Below are 26,097 nucleotides of genomic sequence, written 5' to 3' on the forward strand. Positions count from 1 at the left end.
TCAGCATCTTCTCCGGCAGCAGCAGCGGCAGGAAATGGCTCACAGGCCTCTGAAATTCTCTGAAAACAGGAAACGGGGTCAGGTGCTTTTTGACGTACCAGCAAATCTCATCTCCGCAACCAGACGTTAGGAGGTTGGCCTGCGCCATCTCTGAGCTCCCTCGAAGGAAGCTCTGCACCCAACCAGCGCTGGCCCCAGACTCTCCTGGGATCCTGGAAGGACTTTCCTAGGAGAACTCCCAGAAAGGTAAGAGGAAGAGACACCAAAGAGAGATGGCTTATGAAATGAATGGATTGTGCTGAAATGGCGAAACAGGCTGCAAAACAAATGGAAAACCACAGAATGGTAGAGTTGGAAGGGACCCCGAGGGTCATCTAGCCCAACCCCCTGCAGTGCAGGAATTGCAGCCAAATCCTGGGAACTGTAGTTTGTACAGGGTGCTGAGAGTTGCCAGGAGACCCCATTCCTCCTCACAGAGCTAGAAGAGTGGCTGAGCAGTCAAACCTTGCAGCTAACACAACTCTCAGCGCCCTGAACAAACTACTCTTCCCAGGATTCTCTGGAGGGAAGCCAGGGAGGTCCTAAAGAATCTTCCCTCCGGTCCTAAAGGATCTTCACTGGCTCCCAGTACATTTCTGAGTTCAGTTCAAAGTGTTGGTGCTGGCCCTAAATAGACTTGGCCCTGGATCCCTGAAGGAGCGTCTCCACCCCCATCGTCCATCCCGGACACTGAGGTCCAGCTCCGAGGGTCTTCTGGGGGTTCCCTCCCTGCAAGAAGTGAGGTTACAGGGATCCAGGCAGAGGGCCTTCTCGGTGGTGGTGCCCGCCCTGTGGAATGCCCTCCCATCACATGTCAAGGAGATAAAGAACTACATAACTTTTAGAAGACATCTGAGGGCAGCCCCACATAGGGAAGTTTTTAATGTTCAATGTCTTACTGTGTTTTTATTACGTCAGAATCCACCCAGAGTGGCTGGAGCAACCCATTCAGATGGGTGGGGTATAAGTAATACATTTATTATTATTATTATTAATATTATTATTTTGGGGCGCTTCTTTGTGTGCCCCCTCCATGAGAGCAGCAACCCCAGAAGGAGCGTTTCCTACAGCGTCTCCCCTTGTGACATGCCTTCCCCAGGGAAGCTCGCTTGGCACCAGTCAAAAAGATTGTTCTGCAATCAAGCCTTGAGATGATCAACATTCTGTGTTGGTGGGCCGGGGGGGGGGGGAGTAGTTTGCTTTTGTTTTATTATGTGATCTATGATCTCATTTTGCGATTTTATGAACCACTCTGTGATCTTCGGATGCCTGGTGGTATTCAAATTTACAATAACAAACAAGGCTAATCGGGTTCCCTTTCTCAGTATTTTGCCCTGCTTCCAAGTCAAGCATCTGCTTCCAGTCTTAGCCCTTGGACAAAGCAGCAGAGATTTTATTTTTTTTATTTCATTAATATCCACTTATTTACTGCTTAATGACAGAAAGGGCTTGTAAGTGATTTACAATGATAAAATAAAATCACAAATGTTGACACATAAATATCCTGAACTAAAATACACAACAGAACAATCCTATTAGAAGGCCAAGATAAATCCATAGTTTTAAAAATGCAAGGAACGCCCCACCCCATAAAAACCGCACAGGAGGTAAAACAGAGACAATTTTCAAGAGACGAAGGGAATCCCCGGGGGCTGCCAAGATAGAGGACCCTGCAGGCATTTCAGATCCAGGAGGGGGGGGGGGTGTTGTGCTGCCCATTCCTTAATTACAAGTGAGTAAAATCTTAGGGAGACTGTTGGTTCTTGCCAAGCTGGGATCCTGACGAAGTCATTGCATGTATTTGAAAAGCTGGCATTAATGACTGAAGTTTGTCCGTTTCCCCAAATTAAGAGCTTGAAAGTGATTTTGAATAAATTGACTGCAAACGTTTTGGGTTTTATTGTACTATCCTCCTCAGTGGGTCGTACAGACGGCTGTTCTGAATCATGCTTTCCATAGGGATGAGTTTACGGGAGCCGAAGAAAGTTTGGCGAAACACTGATTTCACTTCCCCTCTGCACAGGATCTGAGCTTGAATTGTGACTGAGAGCTGGGGGGGGGGTCTGTCCCCTCCAACAGGCCTCAGCAATGCCTCCCGTCAAGGAAGAAGAGACCCCCTTGATCAGCAACAGAAGCAGCAACCTCTCCTTCTCCAAGACAGACGGCCTCCAGGTATATCTCTACCACCAGCTGAACGCGGCACATTCGGCCTCGGATTCAGCCGGCACCCTAAGCTTCCCCTTAGGGGAGTACACGGCGGAGGAGCTCTGCATCGCAGCGGCCAAAGCATGCGGTGAGTTTGAACACTTCTCAGCTGGAGCGTCACTTTTCTGATGGGTGTCTCATTCCAAAACGCAGAGAGAGTCTCTCGGCCATCAGGAGACTATCTCCTAAGAAGCCCTTTTATCATTATTTTTTTGACTTATTAGATTCCTAGTGAGCAACAGTAACATTAAAGGTAAAGGTAAAGGTACCCCTGCCCGTACGGGCCAGTCTTGCCAGACTCTAGGGTTGCGCGCCCATCTCACTTAAGAGGCCGGGGGCCAGCGCTGTCTGGAGACACTTCCGGGTCACGTGGCCAGCGTGACATCGCTGCTCTGGCGAGCCAGATCCGCACACGGAAACACCGTTTACCTTCCCGCTGGTAAGCGGTCCCTATTTATCTACTTGCACCCGGGAGTGCTTTCGAACTGCTAGGTAACATTACAGTAACATTACTCTCCCACTTTTAACATTTCCACATGCAGCAGTATCGAAATCTGCGGGGAAACACAGATTCGGAAACCCAGCCTTGCTAACACCTGCCTTCTTCTTTGCCAGGAATCCTCCCCGTCTGCCATTCCCTCTTTGCGCTGGCCAGAGAGGACCTCTCGGGGTGGTATGCGCCCAGTCATGTCTTCACCGCGGACGAGTCCTTCAGCCAAGTGCTCCTCTACCGGATCAGGTAGGGCACAGCTGTCGAAACTCAGCTATGACCCACCAGCGCTGGTGCCCTCCTGATGTTTCAGACTATAACTCCCATCAGCCACCAACCCGTATTAAACTACAACTCCCATCAGCCACCAACCCGTATTAAACTACAACTCCCATCATCCACCAACCCGTATTAAACTACAACTCCCATCAGCCACCAACCCGTATTAAACTACAACTCCCATCAGCCACCAACCCGTATTAAACTACAACTCCCATCAGCCACCAACCCGTATTAAACTACAACTCCCATCAGCCACCAACCCGTATTAAACTACAACTCCCATCAGCCACCAACCCGTATTAAACTACAACTCCCATCAGCCACCAACCCGTATTAAACTACAACTCCCATCAGCCACCAACCCGTATTAAACTACAACTCCCATCATCCACAACCCGTATTAAACTACAACTCCCATCACCCACCAACCCGCATTAAACTACAACTCCCATCATCCACCAACCCGTATTAAACTACAACTCCCATCACCCACCAACCCGTATTAAACTACAACTCCCATCAGCCACCAACAAATATGGTTGTGTTGAACTACAACTCCCAACAGCCCCCAACCAATATGGCCGCCTGAACTACAACTCCCATCAGCCCTGGTGAAACACCTTCCCAAGCTCCCCACAAAGGAGTCTTGTTTTCTCCACGCAGGTTTTTCTTCCCCAACTGGTTCGGGTCTCAGAAATCGTTCCGCTGTGGGCTGGCCAGCGACCAAGTCAGTCCGGTGCTGGATTACCCAACCATAGACTACCTCTTCGCCCAGGTGAGTACAACTCCTCCTCCGAGATTCGGGGCGGGAGCAACAACTTGTGGGGTCTGGAGATGACAAATTTGCAGCAACCCCTTTCCCCGAAGGCAAGGCAACTGGGAGTCCTGGGAAAGGGGCATGGAATTTAGGGGGGCCCTGGGAACGTTACTTTCCCATGGACCCCTTGCTCCTCACAGTCCCGCAGCGATTTCCTCAGCGGCCGGGAGGAGATGTCCCTGAGCATGGAGAACCAGGAGACCTGCCTGGGCCTGGCTGTGCTGGACATGCTGCGGATCTCCAAGGAGAGGAAGCGCAGCCTGGAGGAGACCTTCCGAAGTGTCAGGTAAGGAGGAGAGGACGCTCTGCCAGCAAGCAGGTCGGGGGAGGAGGGGTCCAGAAACAGCGGAGGGCTCTTTGGCCCGTTGGGGCCAAACCTGGAAGAGGCAAGAAGCTGCCTCTCTCTGAGCCAGACCAAGAGAGCCGTGGAGTCACAGGGTCATCTAGTCCAAGCCCGGCAAAGCCAAGCTCTGCTGAAAGACCTCCATGAAGGTCCACCCTTCCCCTGCGGAGCAGCTCTTAATGTCGGAAAGTTCTTCTTGGTGTTGAGCTGGAATCTCCTTGGAACTTGAACCCCTTGATTCAGGTCCTTCCCGCCAGAGCAGATATTTGAAGACGGCTCTCCTGTCTCCTCTTAGTCTCCTCTTTCCCAGGCTAAACATCCCCAATCCCTTCAACTGTTCCTCATCAGTCTACGTTTCTAGGCCCTTGATCATCTTGGTCGCTCTCCTCTGCATACCTTCCCGCTTGTCAATCCCCTTCTTAAACTGAGGTGCCCAGAACTGGGCTCCAGGGAAGGTCTGACCAAGGCAGCGTAGAGTAATATGACTCCATAGGATCTGGACACTGGACTTCGAGAAAGACGAACCCCTTGAGCTGAAGCTGTGGCGGCTTTGGATGTGTGCTGCAAGAGCTGAGCTGCCCGTTAAGCTGAGCTGTGCAAGAGCTCAGCTGCCCACCCGGCTCCTTCAGCCATTCCTGGAGCATCTCCTCCAGTCAGCCCACGCGCATCTGCCCCTCTCCTCTTTCCGTTGCAGCTACAAGTTGTGCCTCCCAGAGCAGATGCGGCTCCAGCTCCAGGCGCAGAACTTCGTCACCCGGAAGCGGATCCGGCGCCAGTTTGGGCAGTCGCTGCACAAGGTCAGCAGCCTGCAGACCGAAGTCCGCTTCCTCAAGCTGAAGTACCTCATGGAGCTGGAGGGCCTGCAGGGGGCCACCACTGAGGAGACCTTCCAGGCCTGGGTCCCTGCGCAGGCAGCAACAGGATCTGCCTGGACCATCCACGTCTCCGGCGAAAAAGGGATCTTGACAAGTCACAGCGGCACCAAGGTGAGGTCAGGCTGCATTGGGCACCCTCAGAGGCCATCTAGTCTGACCCCAGACTCCAAACAGGGTTCTCACAGCAACACCTTTCAAGACCCTGCCCCAACCCCCTTCCTAGGACCTCCAGTGCTAGGCACACTCTACCTCCCAGCCTGATCCAAGGCAATAACTGCACTGACTGCACACAGATTTCCCACACTTGCTGCCGGGCAAAGGGAGCCCCAGCTTGTAGCCTGTATGGCATAGTGGTTAGAGCGCTGCACTAGGACCCGGGAGAGCAGGGTTCGAATTCCTACTCAGTCATCCGGAGGACCTCCGGCCAATCGCTGGCTATCGGCCCTCCCTACCTCGCAGGGGTGTCATGGGGGCTCAATGAGGACTAGGCTTCCCCCCCCTCAACTCATTTAGTCCCCACATCAGCCCTGCAAGGTGGGATAAGTGCAGCCCTCAAACAAGCTTCAAGGATGAGTTGGGGGATTCGAACCCTGGTCTGCCCCAGGTTGTAGTCCAGTGCTCTAACCACTACATATTGCCTCTCATGTGCAGAGCCCACCTGTCTCCTCAAGGTGAGCATAACCAGATATATCTCTCCTTTTCGGCGCACGTGCCCCCCCCTTGCAATCCTTCAGGGAACCCACCTGTTCTGTGATTTCCCCGAAATCGCCGACATCACCATCAAGCAACCCGTCCGCGATGGTCAACCTGCGAAGAGCCGCCTGGTCAGCGTGACGAAGACAGACAGCCGGGTGCTGGTAGGTGAACCACCATGTTGCTTTTACTCATCATGCAATTAGAATCATGACATTGGAAGGGACCCCCAAAGGTCATCCAGCCCAACCCCCTGCATCATGTTCATCGTGGGCTCATTTGGGACAGAGGGGGTGAGCTTCCCTAGCATGTAGAAGGTCCTGGCATCTCTGGATAGGAGCGGGAATACTGCTGCCAGTCAGTGCAGACACTATTGAATTAGATGAACTCTAAGACCCCTCCCCTCATTTGCAAAAAAAATAAGTTTGCCCCACACAATGGTTACACCATACTGTCCGGTGTCAACAGACAGAGAATTCCCAAGGCTCACGCTGCCGTTCTGCCCCTGGCCAGTGCTTTTTGGAATGGCTTGCTTTGCCAAAGAAATGGCAAAATCGCAAATTTTATACTGAAAAATTCAGCTGCGTGGCATTTCAGGAAGCACGAAAAATCCATCTTGGAAATGCCAATGTGGCTGAACTTTCCTGTTGTCTGTCCATCCGTTGAAGGGTGGACCTGGTGATTTTGCCTCTTTTCGCGCAGGAGATGGAGTTTGGCAGCCTGGCAGATGCCTTGTCGTTTGTCTCCCTGGTTGACGGATACTTCCGCCTGACAGTCGATGCTCAGCACTATTTCTGCAGGGAGGTGGCCCCCAAGAGGCTTCTAGAAGACCTGGAAAACCAGTGCCACGGACCCATCACGTGAGCCCCAGAGAAGCCCCAGAGTGGGGGGTGGTCATAGAGTCGTGGGATTGGAAGGAACCCTGAGGTCATGCAGTCCACCCCCCAGCAATGCAGGAACCTGTCACCCAAGGTGGGGCTTGAACCCACGACCCTGGCATGAGGAGTTTTGTGCTGTGACAACTGAGCCAGCCCAGCTTAGAGGGAAGAGATTCCAAGCCCCACTAGCAGGTGGGACTCTGCACCACCAGAAGGAGGAAGGACGGGACGTCAGGCAGGGCTGGGCTGGCGATGTCTTCAGATCGTCTCTGAGCCGCAGACTGCAAACCGCATGGCGCTCTTCCTTCCTCTGAGGGCCTGTGGGCCTCGCCCAGAATTATGAAGGGTTCCAAAAGGCACCTCAAGACTCAGGGCCAAAATGGGGCAGGACCTGCTTTCGAATCAACTAGCAGGGCTATTAATAGAATTGTAGAATGGTAGGAGTCAGAAGGGGTCCCCACGGTCATCTGGTCCAACCCCCTGCCCTGCCTTCTGAAACACCCTCTCCAGGCAATTTATCGCACCCATCATTTTATTTCTACGCTGCCTTTCTGCAGTTCAAACTGTGCTCAAGGCGCCTTACGAAATTGAAGTTATTCTTTCTTAAATTTGCTGGCCGCTCCTTCTTGCCCAGGGCGATCCAAAGCAAACCCCACATACAGACATTAAAACCAAGGAGGGGGAAATGCATTTTAAAAATCCCTCCCACGTCTCAAAAGCCACAGATAGTTAAAGGTTTTTACTCATAAGAATGTCGGAAGAGCCTGCAGGATCAGGCCACTTGCACCCCATTCCCCCAGTGGACAAACGCCCCACTGGGCCTAGAAGCTCCCTAAGAACCCTAGAAGAGCCAAAGGAATTATAGAATTAGAGTTATAGACTTGGGCTTGCTGATCAGAAGGTCGGCGGTTCGAATCCCTGCCACAGGGTGAGCTCCCGTTGCTCGGTCCCTGCTCCTGCCCACCTAGCAGTTCGAAAGCACGTCAAAGTGCAAGTAGATAAATAGGTACCGCTCCAGCGGGAAGGTAAATGGCGTTTCCGTGCGCTGCTCTGGTTCACCAGAAGCAGCTTAGTCTTGCTGGCCACATGACCTGGAAGCTGTACACCAGCTCCCTTGGCCAATAAAGCGAGATGAGCGCCGCAACCCCAGAGTTGGTCACGACTGGACCTAATGGCCGGGGTACCTTTACCTTTTTACATTTACCTTAAGAATTGGAAGGGACCCTGAAGATCCGCTAGTCCAGCCTCCTGCAGTCCAGAAAGAGGCAGCTGTCCCTTTCGGGGATTAACCCTGCAGTCCTGGCTCTCGCCAACAGAGACCCAGCCTCCTCTTCTCACAGGGAGCAACCCGGCGCTCCCAAGGGAATCCTGCCCCAAAAGGGGGGGGGCATTGCACCCAAGTGCGGCTCTGCATTTGCCGCCTTGAAAAAGAAACACACACTCAATAAATGAATGAATAGATAAAAACCCTGAATTTTGTGTCAAATGTGGGGAGGAGGTTTTGCCGCCCGGCTTTCAAATGGACGAACCAACGGAATTTCCTGCCACTAGATCCCAGCTTCAAATGATGCAGATTATCTATTTATTTTTAATTTATGCCTACGTCGAATTTTGAATTGCAGGTCAGAATTCGCCCAAAACAGACTGAAAGCGTCTCAGAATGAAGGCGCAGCGCATGTCCTTCGACGAAGCCCAGAAGATTTCGACAGTTACCTGCTCACCATCTGCATCAAGGTGGGAGCCCCCCTTGCTTAGCCTGGTCCAACGGGCGAGGTTTGGGGTGCAAATATTGTTTGGCCCTTAGCGGCTCCCTTGGAGGAGGCAAGGAGGATGACGAATGAGGAAGTGGGAGAGATTGGGGGGGGTGGAGAGTCGCTTGGGACACTATTAGCCAAGAGGTTCGCTTCTAGAGCCGCTCTGTAAAGTTTGATATAAAAAAGGACTGGAGGAAACTTTTCCTTGTCTTTATACTTCCCTGGGCAACCAGCTGGGAGCCGCTGGCAACACCCTGACATGTTCACACATTACACTGACCTGCATGTGCAAGCTGCCTTTACACATCCACTGTGTGAATTCAGGCACGCCAGTTGAGACATACAGGTTAGAATCGTAGAATTGTGGGTCATCTAGTCCAACCCGCTGCAATGCAGGTAGGAATCTTTCGCCCAATGTGGAGCTCAAACCCACAACCCTGGGATTAAGAGTCTCATATCATGTGCACTGACTGTATACTACTTGAGCATTACTTGCACATAGCCATACGAGTGTGCACAGCTCCAACTGCCTGTGTGCACTTGTTGGATATAACGTGAGACCGCCCCTCTGAACATGGAGAGCAAAGGGAAGGGCACTCTGCACATGCTCCATTGCAGCCCATCTGCAGAGGTGGGGGCCCCCACTCTGCTCTGTCCGGAATGCACAACTCCAGGATGGAGTCTGGGTTTGCTTCAGAGTACCCACTGACCCCTCCTCAAAGGACAGGTCCCTTCCTCGTATTTTGCAGGATTCTGCCTCTACTCTGAATCCCCCATAATTGGAGGCAGAACTCGAAAACTTTGGGAAGTCAGCAGATGCAAACTTTTTAAAAGCCTGCATCATTTGGAGCTTGGATCTAGTGGCAGAGAGTTCTGCTGGTTCACCCATCTGAAAGCTGAGTGACTTGCCATTGAAACTCGTTCCAAAAAGTAACCCAAAGCAACAGAAAACATTGCAAATCCTTTTGCAACTTCCATTGCACACTAATTTTGGAAGCAATTGCCGTTTTTACAAAAACCTTCTCTCTGCCCTGCCCTGCCCCACTGCCTGGGGTCACCCCACTTCCCCAAACCCCACAGACGGACATCGGCAAGGACTTCAAAAGCCTCTTGATCCAGAAGGGCAGCGATGGCACCTTCTCCACTGCTGGGGTGGCCAAGAAATTCTCCAGCCTCCAGGAGATGCTGAGTGTCTGCCAGCGCTTTAGCCTCCAGGCCGACGGGGCCGCCATCCAGCTGGGCCCACAGCGCCCCCCACAGCCCAAAGGTAGGCTCTGCAAAGGAAAATCATGGCATTGTATAGCCAGCAGCCCCATAGATCCCATCCGTGGGGATCCTGCCCTCTTCCATCCTGCCATGGGGTGCCCCAAATCTTCCTGGTCCCATAAACTCCTTCTGCCTCTGTTTCTCTGTAGAAAAATCCAACCTCTTGATCGTCCGGGGGGGCACCTGCCACCAGCTGCCCAGCTCACCATCCGCCTCACGGAGGGCCGTCAACCAGATGATGTTCCCAAAAATCCAGGCGGAGAATCTGGTGCAGGTAAGAGGGAGAAAGATGGACTTATGTGTCGTGTGTCTAAAACACATAAATCTGCCTGCAACTCCCTGCACCAAAAATTAATAATCCTGGGAACTGCAAAGTTGGGAGGAACCCCAGGGGTCATCCAGCCCAACCCCCTGCAATGCAGGAACACACAGGCGACTCCAGAATCTCTGGCAGGAGGCCAACCGACCTCAAACCTCTATTTTTGGGGCTGGCAGGAACCTGTCTGCCTGCTTTGTGATGGATGATTTCTCCCTCCATTAAAGTCACAAGCGCAGTCAAGGATAAGCTTTTCCTGGTCAGTTGGCAGCCCCCAGCGGCCCTCTTTCTGCACCCTGGCAGTGCCTAATCTTCTTTCCCCTCGGCAGTGTGAGAATCTGGGGCAAGGGACCTTCACCAGGATCTACCGGGGCTTCAAGCGAGATCCCAAGGAAAGCAGAGAGGAGGAGGAGGAGGAAGAGGAAGACGACGACTCGAGGAGTCGCCAGGTGGAAGTGGCCATGAAAGTCTTGGACGTGGCCCACTGCAGCTGGGCTGAGGTGAGGCCAAGGGGGCGGAAGGGGGGGAGTCCTGGGAAATCGGGACGGGGAGAAGCTGAGCCAGACAGGCGAAGCTGCAGCGTCAGGGCCTCGGCTCCATCTCGTTCAGTATTCTCTGCACTGAGCGGCAGCAGCAGGGCATCCGGCAGGGCTCCATCCTAGATGCCAGTGTGAAATATCGAGGGGAACTGAGGTTTCTTGGGAGGTCGTATCCTCCACCTTCCATACTTCTGTCCCGAAGGGCAGAACAAGTCCCAAACAAATGTGTTAAATCTGTAGCAATTCCGTCGCATCTCCAACAATGCATTTTTCTCTTTTGGGTTGTAAAACACTTTTACTGCAAGTTGTTTTGTTTTAACATATTAAACACAGAAACAATCCTTACAATTGTGCAGAAAAGAGAAAAGGGAAAAGGAATAGAGGAAGTGTAACTGAAAAGTCCCTTTATCACAATTAGGTCATGCGTCTCTCGCCATTTATCTGCACATAGAAAGGCAAACTCCCGTATTTTCTCTACCTCTCTTCCCAATCTCCCATCCTGAGAAAACCTTGCAGGTACCTCCCACCTCTACCTGTGCCCTTCCTGTGCGAGTCCTCCTTAATTCAAAATAAAGGAATCTTAATTAAAAAATACAAAAATTAGTACCCCCAGGGTCATCTAGTCTGACCCCCTGCAAGGCGGGAATCACAGCTGAAGAATCCCTGCCAGGTCGCCAACCAACCTCTGCTTAAAACCCTCCAAGGAAAAAGAACCTGTCACCTCCTTCCAAGGTAATAGAATCGTAGGGTTGTGGGATTGCAAGGGCACCCCAAGGGTCATCTAGCTCACCCCCTGCAATGCAGCAATCTCAACTAAATTATCCATGACAGGTAGCCATCTCAGGCTGCCCCTGGGGCCTTCTGCATGCACAGCAGCTGCTCTGTCCCGGAGCCACTCTCTGTTCTGCTCTCCTCACCAGCAGAGCCACTCTGGCAAATCACATTCAGTTGGGAGCGGGTGTCATTTCGCAAGTGTCCACAAGGTGGTGCTGCCGCTGCGGAAAAACCCTCCAGGTGCGCAAGGATCACAGAGAGGCGCTGAGGGAGGGAGGGAGGGAGGGAGGGAGGGAGGATATTATTATTCTTATTTATACCCCGCCCATCTGGCTGAGTTTCCCCAGCCACTCTGGGCCGCTCCCAAATCGAGTGTTAAAATAATACAGCATTAAATATTAAAAACTTCCCTGAACAGGGCTGCCTTCAGATGTCTTCTAAATGTTAGGTGGTTGTTTATTTCCTTGACATCTAGAAGCCAGGGTGGCTATCTAAAGAACTTTTAACTGAGTTAAGATTAAAAAAGGATGTGTACAAAAAATGGAAAAGGGGGGAAACCACCAAAGAGGAATTCAAACAAATAGCCAGCACGTGTAGACACAAAGTCAGAAAAGCTAAAGCACAGAATGAACTCAGGCTTGCTAGAGAGGTTAAAAGCAACAAAAACGGCTTTTATGGGTATGTTCGTAGCAAAAGGAAGAACAAAGAAACAGTGGGGTCACTCAGAGGAGAAGATGGTGAAATGCAAACAGGGGACACAGAAAGGGCTGAACTCCTCAATGCCTTCTTTGCCTCAGTCTTCTCCGATAAAGAAAACAATGCCCGACCTGAAGAATTTGGAGCAAATGATTCAGCAGAGGAAACACAGCCCAGAATAACTAAGGAGGTAGTACAAGAATACACGTGAAAAGGATTTAGGATACGTCTCCACCCCCATCGTCTCCACCCCCATCGTTCGCCTCCGAGGGCCTTCTGGCGGTTCCCTCACTGTGAGAAGCCAAGTTAGGGAACCAGGCAGAGGGCCTTCTTGGCGTTGGCACCCGCCCTGTGGAACGCCCTCCCACCAGATCATAGAATCATAGAATCATAGAGTTGGAAGAGACCACAAGGTACATGTGAAAAGTACATGTGAAAAGGATCTAGGAGTCTTGGTTGACCACAAACTTGACATGAGCCAACAGTGTGACGCGGCAGCTAAAGAAGCCAATGCAATTCTGGGCTGCATCAATAGGAGTATAGCATCTAGATCAAGGGAAGTAATAGTGCCACTGTATTCTGCTCTGGTCAGACCTCACCTGGAGTTCTGTGTCCAGTTCTGGGCACCACAGTTCAAGAAGGACACTGACAAACTGGAACGTGTCCAGAGGAGGGCAACCAAAATGGTCAAAGGCCTGGAAACGATGCCTTATGAGGAACGGCTAAGGGAGCTGGGCATGTTTAGCCTGGAGAAGAGGAGGTTAAAGGGGGATATGATAGCCATGTTCAAATATATAAAAGGATGTCACATAGAGGAGGGAGAAAGGTTGTTTTCTGCTGCTCCAGAGAAGCGGACACGGAGCAATGGATCCAAACTACAAGAAAGAAGATTCCACCTAAACATTAGGAAGAACTTCCTGACAGTAAGAGCTGTTTGACAGTGGAATTTGCTGCCAAGGAGTGTGGTGGAGTCTCCTTCTTTGGAGGTCTTTAAGCGGAGGCTTGACAACCATATGTCAGGAGTGCTCTGATGGTGTTTCCTGCTTGGCAGGGGGTTGGACTCGATGGCCCTTGTGGTCTCTTCCAACTCTAGGATTCTATGATTCTATGATTCTATGATCTGGTGGGAGGGCGTTCCACAGGGCGGGTGCCAACGCCAAGAAGGCCCTCTGCCTGGTTCCTTGTAACTTGGCTTCTCACAGTGAGGGAACCGCCAGAAGGCCCTCGGAGGTGGACCTCAGTGTCCGGGCTGAACGATGGGGGTGGAGACGCTCCTTCAGGTCTCCTGGGCCTTTGAGGCCGTTTAGGGCTTTAAAGGTCAGCACCAACACTTTGGATTGTGCTCGGAAACGTACTGGGAGCCAATGCAGATATCTCAAGACGAGTGTTATGTGGCCTCGCTGGCCGCTCCCAGTCACCAGTCTGGCTGCCGCATTCTGGATTATGGTAATTGCTGTTTCCGGGTCACCTTCCAAGGTAGCCCCACGGAGAACGCATTGCAGGAGTCCAAGCGGGCCATAACTCGAGCAGCGTCTGGTTTTGAGCACTGTTTCTCTCTTCTCCGCAGCCCTTCCTCCAAGCGGCCAGCATGCTGGGCCAACTCTCGCACAAGCACCTGGTCCTGCTCCATGGAGTCTGCGTGGGAGAAGAAAGTGAGTCTCCTCCCCACCCCCATCCCATATCCCCCCCCCCCAAGTCTGCACACGGGACTCCTCAACTTGCTTTGCATGTCTGTATGTGCGCTCCAGTCTGTGTCACCAACTTCCACTTTCCCCCAAAGGTACAAAAGCTATGCAATTGGGGGGGGGGTGATTTGCACGCAGGGTGGAAAGAATTAACAGGGTGGTGGCTAGGATGGGCCTAGAGAGCGCCTGGCGCCTGGATCAGGCCGGGGGGGGGGCATCTAGCCCAGCCTCCTCACAGCAGTCAAATGCCCCATAGAACCTAGGAATGGAGATAGACTGCCTCTGGCCCTGGAGGTTCCCTAAGAGCCTAAGAAGAGACTGCTGGATGAGGCCAGCGCAGGCCCTCCTAGGGAGCCAGGAGCAAAGGGAAGGGGCCCACAAGGAGGCCCTGAGCAAAACTCTCCTCACTTGGGAGCCCAGGAGCTGGTGCACAGAGACACAGAAGTCGCAAGGGACCACGAGGGTCATCTAGTCCAACCCACTAGAAGATAGTGCTAGCTTGTGGTCATCACTAGATCTTCGGGAGAGGGAGTCAGCCTTCCAGGCAGGCACCCTCAAGGTGGTTTGAGCTACAACTCCCATCATCAGAACATTCGGAGAGCATTCACCCAGGTGGTCAGCACTGACTGGCAGCCGCTCTCTGGGGCTTTGGGGCAGGAGACATTTCCATGGGGACTGAAGCTCCCCTTCTTCCATGATCCTCAGCCATTCCTTTAAAAATAAAGGTTCTAGTCCTCATGGGTTGTAAGAAAGATGCTGGAGTAAGGAAGCAGCCTTGTGCAAAGTCAGGCACCTCAGGTGCGGTATAGTAGTCCATACTGACTGACAGATGCTGGGACCTCCTGCATACAGAGCAGGTGCTCTACCCACTAGGCTACAATGTCCCTCCATAAACCAGGAGACCTCTAATGGGAGTTTTAGCATCCAAGGGGCGCCCAGCTTGGGGAGGCGGCTGGGAATGGTTTGGGAAGCGGAGAGGGAAGGAGGTGGTGCTTAGGACGCGGGGCGGTCTGATCTGGCCACTTCCCTTCCTGGCAGGTGTCATGGTGCAGGAGTACGTCAGGTGCGGCGCGTTAGACAGCTACCTGCGCAGGAACCAGGCGAGTGGCAAAGTGACGGCCACCTGGAAGCTGCACGTCGCCAGGCAACTGGCTTATGCCCTCAACTTCCTGGTAGGTCCCTCGGCGGAGGAGAGGTGGCTCAGTGGGTAGAGAACCGGGCTCTGAATCTCGGGGTAGTGGGTTCAAATCCCACGTCGGGCGAAAGATTCCTGCCTTGCAGGGGGTTGGGCTAGATGTTCCCTGGGGTACCTCTCAACTCTACAAGTCTAGGATTCTAGGATTTTAGCCTGCCAGTCAGAGCCTAGGGTCCCTTTGGCGGACCAAACAGGGCTTTCCCCCTCCTGCGTCATTAAGAAGGCAGCAGTGGAGCACTCTCTTGGTCCAGAGTGTGGCAACGCATGACGCCTGGGTTGCAGGTTCAAATGGTTAGAGTGGGCGCTGAGAAGAGGGGCCTTGAAGATCAAGAGGCAGGGAGTTCCACCGTTTGGGTGGTGGCTGCGTGCACATCCTTGCTTTTTCTCTCCCGGCCACAGGAGGACAAGGCCATTGTGCACGGGAATGTCTCTGCCAAAAAGGTCCTGCTGGCGAGGGAGGGGGACGCTGCCAGCGGGTGCCTCCCCTTTATCAAACTCAGCGACCCCGGAGTCAGCGCCGCCGTCCTCCCCAAAGACCGTGAGTGGCTGAGTCTCCTTCCTCCTGGGCGTCCTTCTCCCACTGCGCTCACAGGAGACTTTGGGGCTCCCAAAAGAATGGGGGGGGCCCTGTCTCCTTGGGCCTCTAACCCTGCCCCTCCTGGGCGCACCCCTGCCCTAGAAAAAACATTACTCTGATTTAAAAACACATTTATTCCAAGTAATATTTAAACACTTTATTTATTTACTTCTCTCACAAGGTTTGCTTTTGCTTTAATTTTGGTTTTACTTTTAATTAAATAATAATAATTTTAAGATGACATGCTGCTGGATTACAGGGGAACCTCAAGGCTGTTGTAGAAAAAAGACGAAAGGAAATTTATGGCGATTTCAAACATGCAGAAAGTTTAAACTGCAGTAGACTGCAGGCTGAAACAAACTGCCCGTTTCATTTTGCCAAGGCTGGCCAAGCCCTTGCATGTGAGGAGACGCCCCGAGATCTCTGAGGAACCTGCTCATTTCTCTCTTTCTCTGTCTCCCATCCCAGTGCTGATCGACCGGATCCCGTGGGTGGCTCCCGAATGCCTGGAGGATCCCAAGAACCTGGCGCCCGAGTCGGACAAGTGGGGCTTTGGCGCCACCTTGTGGGAGATCTTCAATGGCGGGATCCTGCCCCTGAGGCTGATGGAACCTGAAAGGGTAAATTCCCCGGGTGACACCCCCGACTTTTGGGGTTCGGGAGGGGGGTCTACACCAGCGGACACCCTTTGCAAAGCCTCTGCAGTGTTAGAAACTCAGACATATAATCTAATTGCCAAATGGCGCCTTAAACCGAGGTTGTAGTCACCACAATGTAGTAGTAGCAGCAGCAGCAGCATACCACTTTATATTTATATAATATCTCAAAGCGGTTTTCAAAACATTAAAACACCAAGTAAAACAATCCAGAATAAAACAAATTTAAGGAAAATATTTCAGATTCTTCTCTAAGTGACATTTGGCTTTCCTCAGTCTCCAATCCGGCATCCAGAGATCTTCACATGGTTGCAATTGATTATATACATTGCAGGGGGTTGAACTAAGTGACCCGGGGGACCCCTTCCAGTTCTACAATTCTATGGTAAATCGCTTAAGGGTTCAGCAAACCAACCAATATTTCGGCTCCTGCAGGAGGGGATTTGTAGATCGTCTTTTCACCCTGCACTGCAGCTGACCTCTTGCAAAGCTCAGCCTAATGGGCAGCTGAGCTCTTGCAAAGCTCATCCCAAGCAACCATTCTGGCTCAAAGGGGTCCATCTTCCTCGCCACAGTAAGGAAGAAGGAATAGCACGGCAGCAGCGGATTTAGCTGAATAAAATAGTTGCGCTTCCTGCAGTAATTTATACCCCACCCACCTGGCTGGATTTCCCCGATCACTCTGGGCAGCTCCCAACAGACTAGTAAAAACACAATAAAACACCAAACATAAAAATGTGGGGGTAGGACTAGATGACCCTTGGGGTCCCTCCCAGCTCTGTGAACTCCTCTTTCTTTTTGCAGAAGCTCAAGTTCTACCAGGACCGGCAGCAGCTCCCCGCTCTCAGATGGGCAGAGCTGGCCAACCTGGTGGCTCCTTGCCTGGATTACCACCCTGGGAGGCGCCCCGCTTTCCGCAGCATCCTTCGCGACCTCAACGAGATCATCACTTCCGGTGAGTCCCAGCGGCTGAGAAGTGCTGTGCAAGGTGCAAAAGTATGAAATGTTTTGTGAAGAAGTAAAAGTGGAATTTACTTACTGTCATCTGGGTCTCAAAGCGGGAGTTGCAGCAGCAAAATGGAGTCGGGTCCAGAGCTGCAATCTCAGTTACAAAAGTACAGAATCTAAGTTCAAAAACGGCGTCTGGGTGGTCAACTTGGGAGCGCGACAAAGATGGCCAGGCAGGAAGGAAGGATGCAGCTTCCTGCCAAGGCAGACAAAGGAAGTGATCTCACAGAGTTGTCTCTCTGGCAATTTTGACTCTGTGAGCCTAGGCTCATCTAGCAAAGCATGAATTGTTGGTTTGGTGGCAAGTACAGTCATACCTCATGTTACGTCCTCTTCACGTTACGTCCTTTCAGGTTACATCCTGCGGTGACCCAGAAGTACCGGAAAGGGTTACTTCTGGGTTTCACCGCTCGCGCATGCGCAGATGCGCAAATTGACATCATGCGCAGAAGCGGCGAATCGCAACCCACGCTTGCGCAGACGCGCCGCTGCGGGTTGCACTCTTTTATGTTGCAAACGGAGCTCCGGAACTGATCCCGTTCGCAACCAGAGGTACCACTGTAGTGATGTACCAAGCTGTCTTTGGCCCCCTGTATCACCCACACTGACTGGCAGCAGCAGCAGCTCCCTGCTGCCTCCTGCCCCACCTGGAGCTGCTGCCGGGGGTTGAGGCCAAGCAGGTGTCCTCCGCGGAGCAGTGGTCCTCAACTTCTCCTTCCCCCAGATTACGAGCTCCTTTCGGACCTCCCGACCAGCAACACCCCCGGAGGCTACGTGGATGTCTCGCTGTGGCAGGATCCCACCCTCTTTGAGGAGCGCCACCTGAAATACATCTCTGTGCTTGGCAAGGTAGGTGAGGTGTGGAGGGCAGGGTCTGCAGTGCAGTGGCCTTTGGAGAGGACCGGGAGTTGAATCCCAAAATCATTGAGTTGGAAGGGAGCCCCCCAAAGATCATCTAACCCCCTGAAACGCAGGAATCCCAACCCACAGCCATCCATCCTATTTGAAACCGCACCAGACCCCTAATTAGCTGTGCAAATGGGCGAGCAGTTTCATTGCCATATGAATGGAGTTGGGCAAAGACTCGGGGGGTGGGGATGGATTTGTGAGTGAGTTGGAAGGGGACCCCAGCAGTCATCCAGCCCAACCCACTGCAGTGCAGGAATCGCAGGATCAGCTTGGGGAGAATTGCGTGTCAGAGAATTGTATTGATTCATTCCTTTTAATGAAGAGCATTTGCACCTCGAAATGGCTCCCAGAGAGGCTTACATCCAAGCACAGTTAAGGCGAGGCAGTCCCTGCCATCGAAAAACCGCACCACATGCAAGGAAAAAGGGACGAGGAGGGAAGAGCCACTGTGATCCACGCGACGGGCGCCTCCAGACTGGATTATTGTAACTCACTCTACATGGGGCTGCCCTTGAGACTGACCCAGAAACTCCAGCAGGTGCAGAATGCCGCAATGAGACTCCTTACGGGGTCCTCACTGCAGGATCACATTCACTCGGTGCTATACCAGCTGCACTGGCTCCCGGTGGAGTACAGGATCAGGTTTAAGGTGCTGGTTTTAACCTTTAAAGCCCTATAGGGCCTAGGACCCTCGTACCTACGGGACCGCCTCTCCTGGTATGCCCCACGGAGGACCTTACGGTCTTCAAACAAAAACATCCTGAAGGTCCCAGGCCACAGGGAGGTTAGGCTGGCCTCAACCAGAGCCAGGGTTTTTTTGTCTGTGGCCCCGATCTGGTGGAACGCTCTGTCCCAAGAGACTAGGGCCCTGCGGGACTTGACATCTTTCCGCAGGGCCTGCAAGACAGAGCTGTTCCACCAAGGCACAATCTGACACCCTCCTTTGGTAATCCTCACAGAACTCTAGCCCAATGGTTGCCATTAATTTGATTCTGAATTGATTTTAGAATGAATTGATTTTAGAATGTATTTCAATTAATTGATTGTGATTTTATGTAAACTGTGTTACTTTTACTATCTGAGCCCGACTTCGGCTGGGGAGGGCGGGATATAATTTTTTTTATTATTATTGTTATTATTGAGGGGGTGAATGAAACTCCAGTCTCAGGCAGCGTGATGGGAGTCTCCATAACTAGGCATGGCCTGGAGACAGGGGCCAGAGAAAGGTTTTTCTCCCTCTCTCGCAAGACTGGAACTCCTGCACATCCAACACAGCTGAGTGTCAGAAGATTGTCACTGGTTTGAAGTGATTTGGACACGGCAGGATTTGGGGGCGTTATCTACAAACCCCACATTTGATGTATCGATCGCTTGCTTTGTGGGCGCTGCAAAGCACGCCATATGCAAAACCACTGCAAAACTTTGGCACACGTTTGGAGGGGATCCCAAATCTGGGGGTTGGGAGTTGGTTCTCCAGTTCTCGTGTCCTTAAATCTGCGCGTTGCTGTGGGCAGGGCAATTTTGGGAGCGTGGAGCTGTGCCGGTATGACCCGCTGGGCGACAGCACCGGGGAGCTGGTGGCCGTCAAGCGACTGCAGCAAAGCACGTCGGAGCACCGGGCCGACTTTGAGCGGGAGATCGCCATCCTGCGCTCGCTGCATCACGACTTCGTGGTCGCCTACCGGGGCGTCTGCTGCAACCGAGGTGACCCCGGGGGGGGGGTCTGGGCGGGGCAGGGACAGCCGATTGCTTGGGGAAGGTTCAGCAGAGGGCAATGCAGAGACTGCCCTGAGAGGAAGTTTGCAGCGCTTGGGGCTTTTGAGTTCGGAGGGAAGGTGAGGGAGAGATGGCATGGTCACGGAGGTATAATGGAATCATAGAACAGGAAGGGACCCCGGGGGTCATCCAGTCTGTCCCCCTGCAATGCAGGAATCTTTTGCCCAACACGGGGCTCAGTCCCATGACCCTGAGATTAAGAGTCTCATACTCTACCGACTGAGCTGTCATGAAATCATAGAATAAATCACATAATTGTAAACTTGGGAGGGACCCCGAGGGTCATCTAGTCCAGCCCCTGCAATGCAAGAATCTTTTGCCCAACGTGGAACTCGAACCCACAGCCCTGAGATTAAGATTAAGCCCCATTTTGGGCAAAAGGTTCCTGAATTGCAGGGGGCTGGACTAGATTTCAAACTCTCCCATTCTGTGATTCAGGGTCTTGTGCTCTCCTGGCTGAGCTATCATGAAATCCTAGAATTAATGGTTCTTGAACCCAGGACCCTGACATTCAGAGTCTCCTCCCGCTGAGCTATAAGGCTTTATCAAATGATGCCTGGCCTGGAGAAAGTTTCCCTGCCTCTCGTAACCCCGGGTCCTGTCGATTCCCCCCCTTTCTTTCAAGGCCACAAGTGACATTGTTCGTCTCCCCCAAAATTAGCACAAACCTTTTGTGTCTCCCCCCAACTTCAGGCCGAAATTCTCTCCGGCTGGTCATGGAGTACCTGCCCAACGGGTGCCTGCGGAACTACCTGCAGAAGAACAGAGAGAGGCTGGACCTCAGGAAACTCCTCCTCTACGCTTGGCAGGTCTGCAAGGTGAGGCCTCCTCTGCAGTGTCGCCTTTTGACGCCTTTGAGATCATATTATCCTCGGTCCCTGTTAACTCTGCTGCTTTGGATGCGAACGGATTTCTTTATCAATGTGTTTTTCCGAGCTGTTCATTTGGTGTTTTAATGTAGGTTTGAGATTTTGTAGAGAGGTGAAATGAATACTAATACTACAAATAATAATAATAGTAGTATGAACCTGTAGCCTTCTAGATGTTAAAAAACAATAATCCTGGCGTGGGAAGGGAGTCATAGAGCTCATCTATCCTAACCCCGCTGCTCAACCACATCCCTGGCAGGGGGGCTCTCCAGACCACCAGCGGAAGAGCCTTACCTCTCCCTCACCCCCCTGATGGTGCTCCTTCCACCACTGCCTTGCTGGGGTTGGACTAGATGACCCTCAGGGTCCCCTCCAACTCCACAATTCTCTCATTCTGTGAATGACTCTTGATCTCAAGGAGCTTCACAAAATGAAATCCACTCGCTGGACGTTTCTGCCTCTTAGCTCTCATCCGGCCTCTGAAGCCAAATTCATATTTATCTTTTGTAGAATCGTAGAGTTGGAAGGGACCCCCAAGGGTCATCCAGCCCAACCCCTGCAATGCAGGAACCGCAGCTAAAGAATAACAGAAATGCAGAGTTAAAAGGGAAACGGAGGCTCACCTAGCCCCCCCCCAGGCCCCCCCCCCACCACAATGCACCTTTTTCTCCAAGGAGCAAGCCTGGCTCTCCTACCCCTCTCATTTCCCCCCTGCGACAACCCTGTGAGGTGGGTCAGGCTGAGAGGCGTGGCAACTGGCTCCCAAGGTGAGCTTGTGGCTGAGCAGCGCATGCGTGAAAGCGACCCGCATGTGCGCAGATGCAGCACTGCGGGTTGCGAACGCTGCAGGTCACAACCCAAGCGCCCACTGTAGTATATAACTGCTGCACCAGACTTATAGACACATTTTAAAAATATGTGCACATGTCCTCTAAGCAGTTTGCAGAAATATCCCTCTGGCCAAAGGAAGAAGGTCCTCATTCACCGCAGAGGTTTGGGTGAGTGGGATGAATCCTGGGGAGCAGGGCCGAATCCTGACACTCACCTTTGTCCCTGCAGGGCATGGATTACCTGGGCTCTCAGCGCTATATCCACCGGGACTTGGCCACCCGGAATATCCTCGTGGAGAACGAGAACCACGTCAAGATCGGAGACTTTGGCTTGGCCAAGATCCTCCCGCAGGACAAGGAGTATTACGTTGTGCGGGAGCCGGGCCAAAGCCCTATCTTCTGGTACAGAGGGGTGGGGGATCAGTGGGCTGGCGTGTTTCATTCTCCTCCCAACAGTGGCCAGAGATGTGATGCAGAGTTGGAAGGGACCTCGAGGGTCATCCAGACCAACCCCCTGCAATGCAGGAATCGCAGCAAAGTCATGTCCATGCTTTTCAATGGGTCCACCCTGAATCACTGGCGGAGGAAGAGGCGTGCGGGGGGAGCCCACCACCCCCAGCAGCGTGATCCCAGTGGGGTCCCATCGTGGCTGCCCCCCCGCGCTGCGCGCCACGCCCCAGGACGCGCCCCCACCTGCTCTCTGCCCCCCAGTGCTGGAGCCTGAAGCTCCGCCACTGCCCTGAATAGGCCTTGATCAGGGGAAATGGGTCCCCAGATGCCCCCTATGGCAATGCCACATAGGGCTGGGAATGCCCCACATCGGAAAACCCTGGAGAGCCACTGCTGCTAGTCATTGTAGATGTCAGGAGTGAGGCACAGATTGTGCCAAGCCAGTTGGAGTGAACTGGTTTTTTTTAGCAAAAACAGGCTCTGCATGGGTGTCAGGCCCAATGAGCAGAGAGCCTCATCTCTGGTAGGTCTTGCCCCATGAAATCAGCTGTCGAGTCCGAAAGTTCCCAACTCCCCACAGCCGTCTAAATCCACCCCCCACCTCTGCTCCAGAGTTTTCCCCAAGCAATCAGAGACTAAGCCAACCTCTGCTCCACCCTTTTCATGCCTCTCCTGGTTCTGGTAGACCAGCGGGGAGGGGAGCTTCTTGCAGCAGGTGGGGGAGACTCCCATGGCTCTTCCCCTCTCGGCCTCTTGGCCTCCTTCCTCTCCTGCTTCAGCTCCTGTCTCTGATTCTGGACTTCTCTCTGCCACAGACTCTCCCCGCTCACTAAGCCCTGTTGCCACTTCCCTGGCTTCTCCCTCTGACCCCTCACTGCCACCCCTCCACCACTCCCCGGGTTCTGTGCCTTCTTTCCCTGGGGGTTCCCTTGGGGGTTCCTCAGCCAGTTCCTCTCACCATTCCTCTACAAACTGCCTACATCTCCTCCTCTCCCAGGTATTTCCCCAGCGATCTGAGACTGTGCCTGAGGGCAGCCAACCTCTTCTCTGCCCTCTTCATGCCTCTCCTGATTCTGGGAGACCAACGATCTGCCTCAATCCAAGGCAGCTTTCTGGGTGTAGATGAGGCCCTTGTCTATAATCACGAGGACCAGCATCTAAGGCCCATGAATGGGTGCCTCCCCTTGTTTCCCCAGGTACGCACCAGAATCACTGTCTGACAACATCTTCTCCCAGGAGTCGGACGTCTGGAGTTTTGGGGTTGTCCTTTATGAGCTTTTCACCTACGGGAGCAAAAGCTGCAGCCCCTCAGAGGTGAGAGAGAGAGTGTGTATGTTTGTGTGCAACCCTTTAAGAACTCAAAAAGAGGTTGCTGGATTGGGCCAGTGGCTCAGCCAGCCCAGTCTCCCATCCTCACAATGGCCAAAGACAGCTAAGAACCTGGCAATCCAGATAGACTGCGCCTGGTCCTGGAGGCTCCATCAGGATGTTCCAGATCATCGTTTTATCATATGTGGTGGACAAGCCAATTGGCCAAAGGAAACGGGGGTGGGGTGGGTTTAAAGGCTTTTGTAAAAAGACTGGAACCTTTCTTTTAGGTCCCCAGAGATTTTATTTTTATTTTTTTTAATCTGTTTCTTTATGCAACAAAACTGATGGGATATGCAGAAGCGGCAAGTTCAACTAGTAAAATAAGAGATCAGGAAAATATTTGCAGATTATTTGAAGAAACATTGCAAGCAAATTGAAGGCTAAAAGGATTAGAGTAAATGCAGCAGCATACAATTAAGTTGTGAGATAATGAGAAAGAATTAATATGGAGTAATTAGAATATGCAGCAGCTGAGCATAACTAGAATGAACCATGGAAGGGGGCAAGGAAAGCCCATATATATATATATATATTCTGGATCAGGCCAAAGAGGGTGCATCCAGCCCATTCCTGCCAAATCCTCTTTTGTGGCGACCATCTCTGCCTCCTGTGGCAATGAGTTCCATAGTTTAACGGAGAAGGGCTTTCTTTTAGCTGCCCTGAATCTCCCAGTGTTGAATGCCCACTACTTCTATATGTAACATAACATGCCCCCCCCCCCGTGACCCTGGCCTTGTCCTCTGCCTTCTCCCACACCCTCCCACCTAGGAGTTTCTCCGAATGCTGGGGCACAGTAAACCCCCCATGATCGTTTGCCAACTCTTGGAGCTCCTGAAGCAGAGCCAGAGGCTCCCGTCGCCCCCCAACTGCCCGGCTGAGGTGAGTCCACAAGCAGAGGGCAATGGATCCGTTCTTGTGCCTGAGGTTTGAGGAGGGGTTGGTCTAGACGTCCTCATGGGGTCCCTCCTTCAAGCCTGGGGTGGGATTTAGACCAAGCAGGGGCAGGCACTGAGTCCTTCAGTCTCCTTGAGTTCGTGGCTCTAAGTGAGGTCTCCCCTCCCCAAGAAGCATGGGAACCATAGTTTACCCCCAACAGAGCTACAATTCCCAGCACCCTTAAACTCTCGGAGAAGGTGCATGAAATGTGCAGAATGGACCCAGCCGTGGTGACCTTCCTCTTCAGAAACTCAGCTGAGGTCTGCTCAGAGACATCGCTAATGCCTTGGAGATTGGGGCACGTGTAAAGCTAGAGATCACTGAGAGGCAGCATGGCAGAGTGGTTAGAACGCTGGACTGGGGCCTGGAAGAGGCCGGGTTCAAATCGCCCTGATGTCGCCATGACGCTTTCCAGGTGTGGCCTTGGGAGCCAGTCGCCGCCTTCTCTCAGCCTGGTCTACCTCGCAGGGTCATTGTGAGAATCAGGATGGGGAGAAAGAGTAAAAGGCGAACAATTTAGACAATCTGAAGGGAAATCAGAGCAAGACACTGATGAAATATGCAGAATTAGCAAGTTCAGCTGGTAAAGTTCAGCCTCCAAGGAGGATTGAAAATGTTAAAATTGGAAAAATTAAATTAAAAAAATTAAAAACATGTTAATATGCTAGCAGGTTTGGAGTAAGTTCAGCAGCAAAAGTTACTTTGAGAATAAAGCTGAGAAAAGAAGGTATAGAATAATTATAATATGCAGCAACAAAAGATACCCATGAGAACATCACGGAAGGGTGGGAGGGAAGTCAATTTCTTAAGTGAATGTATATTGGAAAGTGTTTGATAAATTGTATTTTATTTGTGGGAAATTTTTTAATAATCTTTTTTACAAGAGTGTGGGGACAGAGAACCATGGACACATAATTGAGCTCCTCAGATAATGCAATTAAATAGATAAATAAAGGATTTATGGAGGGGGGAGGAAAGCCAACCGTTGGCACAGAGTGGAATCGCACCCGGTCCTGACCTCTGTCCTCCTCTCCCTCTTCCTGGAGGTCTATGCTCTGATGCAGTCCTGCTGGTCCTTCTCCCCGGCCCAGAGGCCTCCGTTCTGCAAGATGGCGCCCCAAATTGAAGCCCTGAGAAGCAGCCGCTGCAAAGTGCGGGGCTAGCAGGTGAGGAAGACGGGAAACTGAACCTCTTAAAATCCAATTTCCGATGGCAAGCAAAACCTCACGCCTAAAAGCCAAACTAAGGAGACCCTCCCCTTCTTCCGAGGGGCCGGCAGCGCTTTTCCCCATGTTGAGTCGGGATCTCTCTTGTTTGAACCCAGGACTGGCTGCAGCAGAGTTGCGGACCTTCTCTTCTGCAGAGTCTGGACCTCGAACCCAGGACTTCATTCCACCCCGCTTCCCATGCTGGGCGCTTTGGGGGTGGCAAAAAGGGGGGCTTTCCTCCGCCTCTCCCTCTCGTTGCTAAAGGATCTTTTTCTTTCCTTCTTTATGGTCGCACAAATTAATAAAATTCTTTAAAAGTTAAAAATGAACAAACCCAAGCCTGCTTCATTTCTCTTTCCTCGTCCTCTCTGGGACCGGAGAGCAGGCAGAACTGAACCTCTGTTAGATTTTGTTGCAAAGAATAAATGAAAAAAATTGAGGACAGACGCTGTCATTTCTTCAGCTGAAATGGAGACAGATTAAAGATATTGCAGTATTTTTGTTCAAGGACAAGCAGGTGGATGTGGCCCTCCAAATCTCACCAGGCGGCCCTCAGAATGATCCCCAGCCCCCCCTCCACCTCCACCCCCCTTTTCTTCCTAATGTCTCAACAAAGAAACTGAATTGTAATAATGTTACATGGGGGGGGGGGGATACGAA

General features: G+C 52.1%; 1 protein-coding gene and 1 long non-coding RNA gene across 6 annotated transcripts in view; one reads left to right on the top strand and one right to left on the bottom strand.

Annotated features, from left to right (window-relative positions):
• JAK3 (Janus kinase 3) lies at positions 1 to 25,877 on the top strand. Of its 5 annotated transcripts, none has more exons than XM_083421411.1 (25): positions 1 to 246; positions 1,999 to 2,332; positions 2,860 to 2,983; positions 3,680 to 3,791; positions 3,974 to 4,119; positions 4,871 to 5,162; positions 5,786 to 5,908; positions 6,447 to 6,604; positions 8,245 to 8,356; positions 9,457 to 9,643; positions 9,792 to 9,916; positions 10,288 to 10,458; positions 13,535 to 13,619; positions 14,691 to 14,824; positions 15,247 to 15,385; positions 15,893 to 16,044; positions 16,885 to 17,035; positions 17,813 to 17,937; positions 19,512 to 19,701; positions 20,467 to 20,591; positions 21,702 to 21,874; positions 23,119 to 23,236; positions 24,062 to 24,172; positions 25,276 to 25,395; positions 25,528 to 25,877. In XM_083421411.1, the coding sequence occupies exons 2-24, from the start codon at positions 2,128 to 2,130 to the stop codon at positions 25,390 to 25,392; spliced, it is 3,375 nt and encodes a 1,124-aa protein (XP_083277537.1). In that variant the 5' UTR covers positions 1 to 246; positions 1,999 to 2,127; the 3' UTR covers positions 25,393 to 25,395; positions 25,528 to 25,877. The 5 variants fall into 5 exon arrangements, 4 of the variants coding, with proteins under 4 accessions (XP_083277537.1, XP_083277538.1, XP_083277536.1 ...); XM_083421412.1 differs by having other exon boundaries at positions 2,063 to 2,332; XM_083421410.1 differs by having other exon boundaries at positions 4 to 246; positions 25,276 to 25,877.
• Positions 1 to 26,097, bottom strand: part of LOC310668660 — a 151,027-nt gene that overhangs the window by 117,407 nt on the left and 7,523 nt on the right. The window lies entirely within an intron of this gene.

The sequence above is a fragment of the Podarcis tiliguerta genome (assembly GCF_965153285.1).
Source record: "Podarcis tiliguerta genome assembly, chromosome: 18".
Taxonomy (NCBI): domain Eukaryota; kingdom Metazoa; phylum Chordata; class Lepidosauria; order Squamata; family Lacertidae; genus Podarcis; species Podarcis tiliguerta.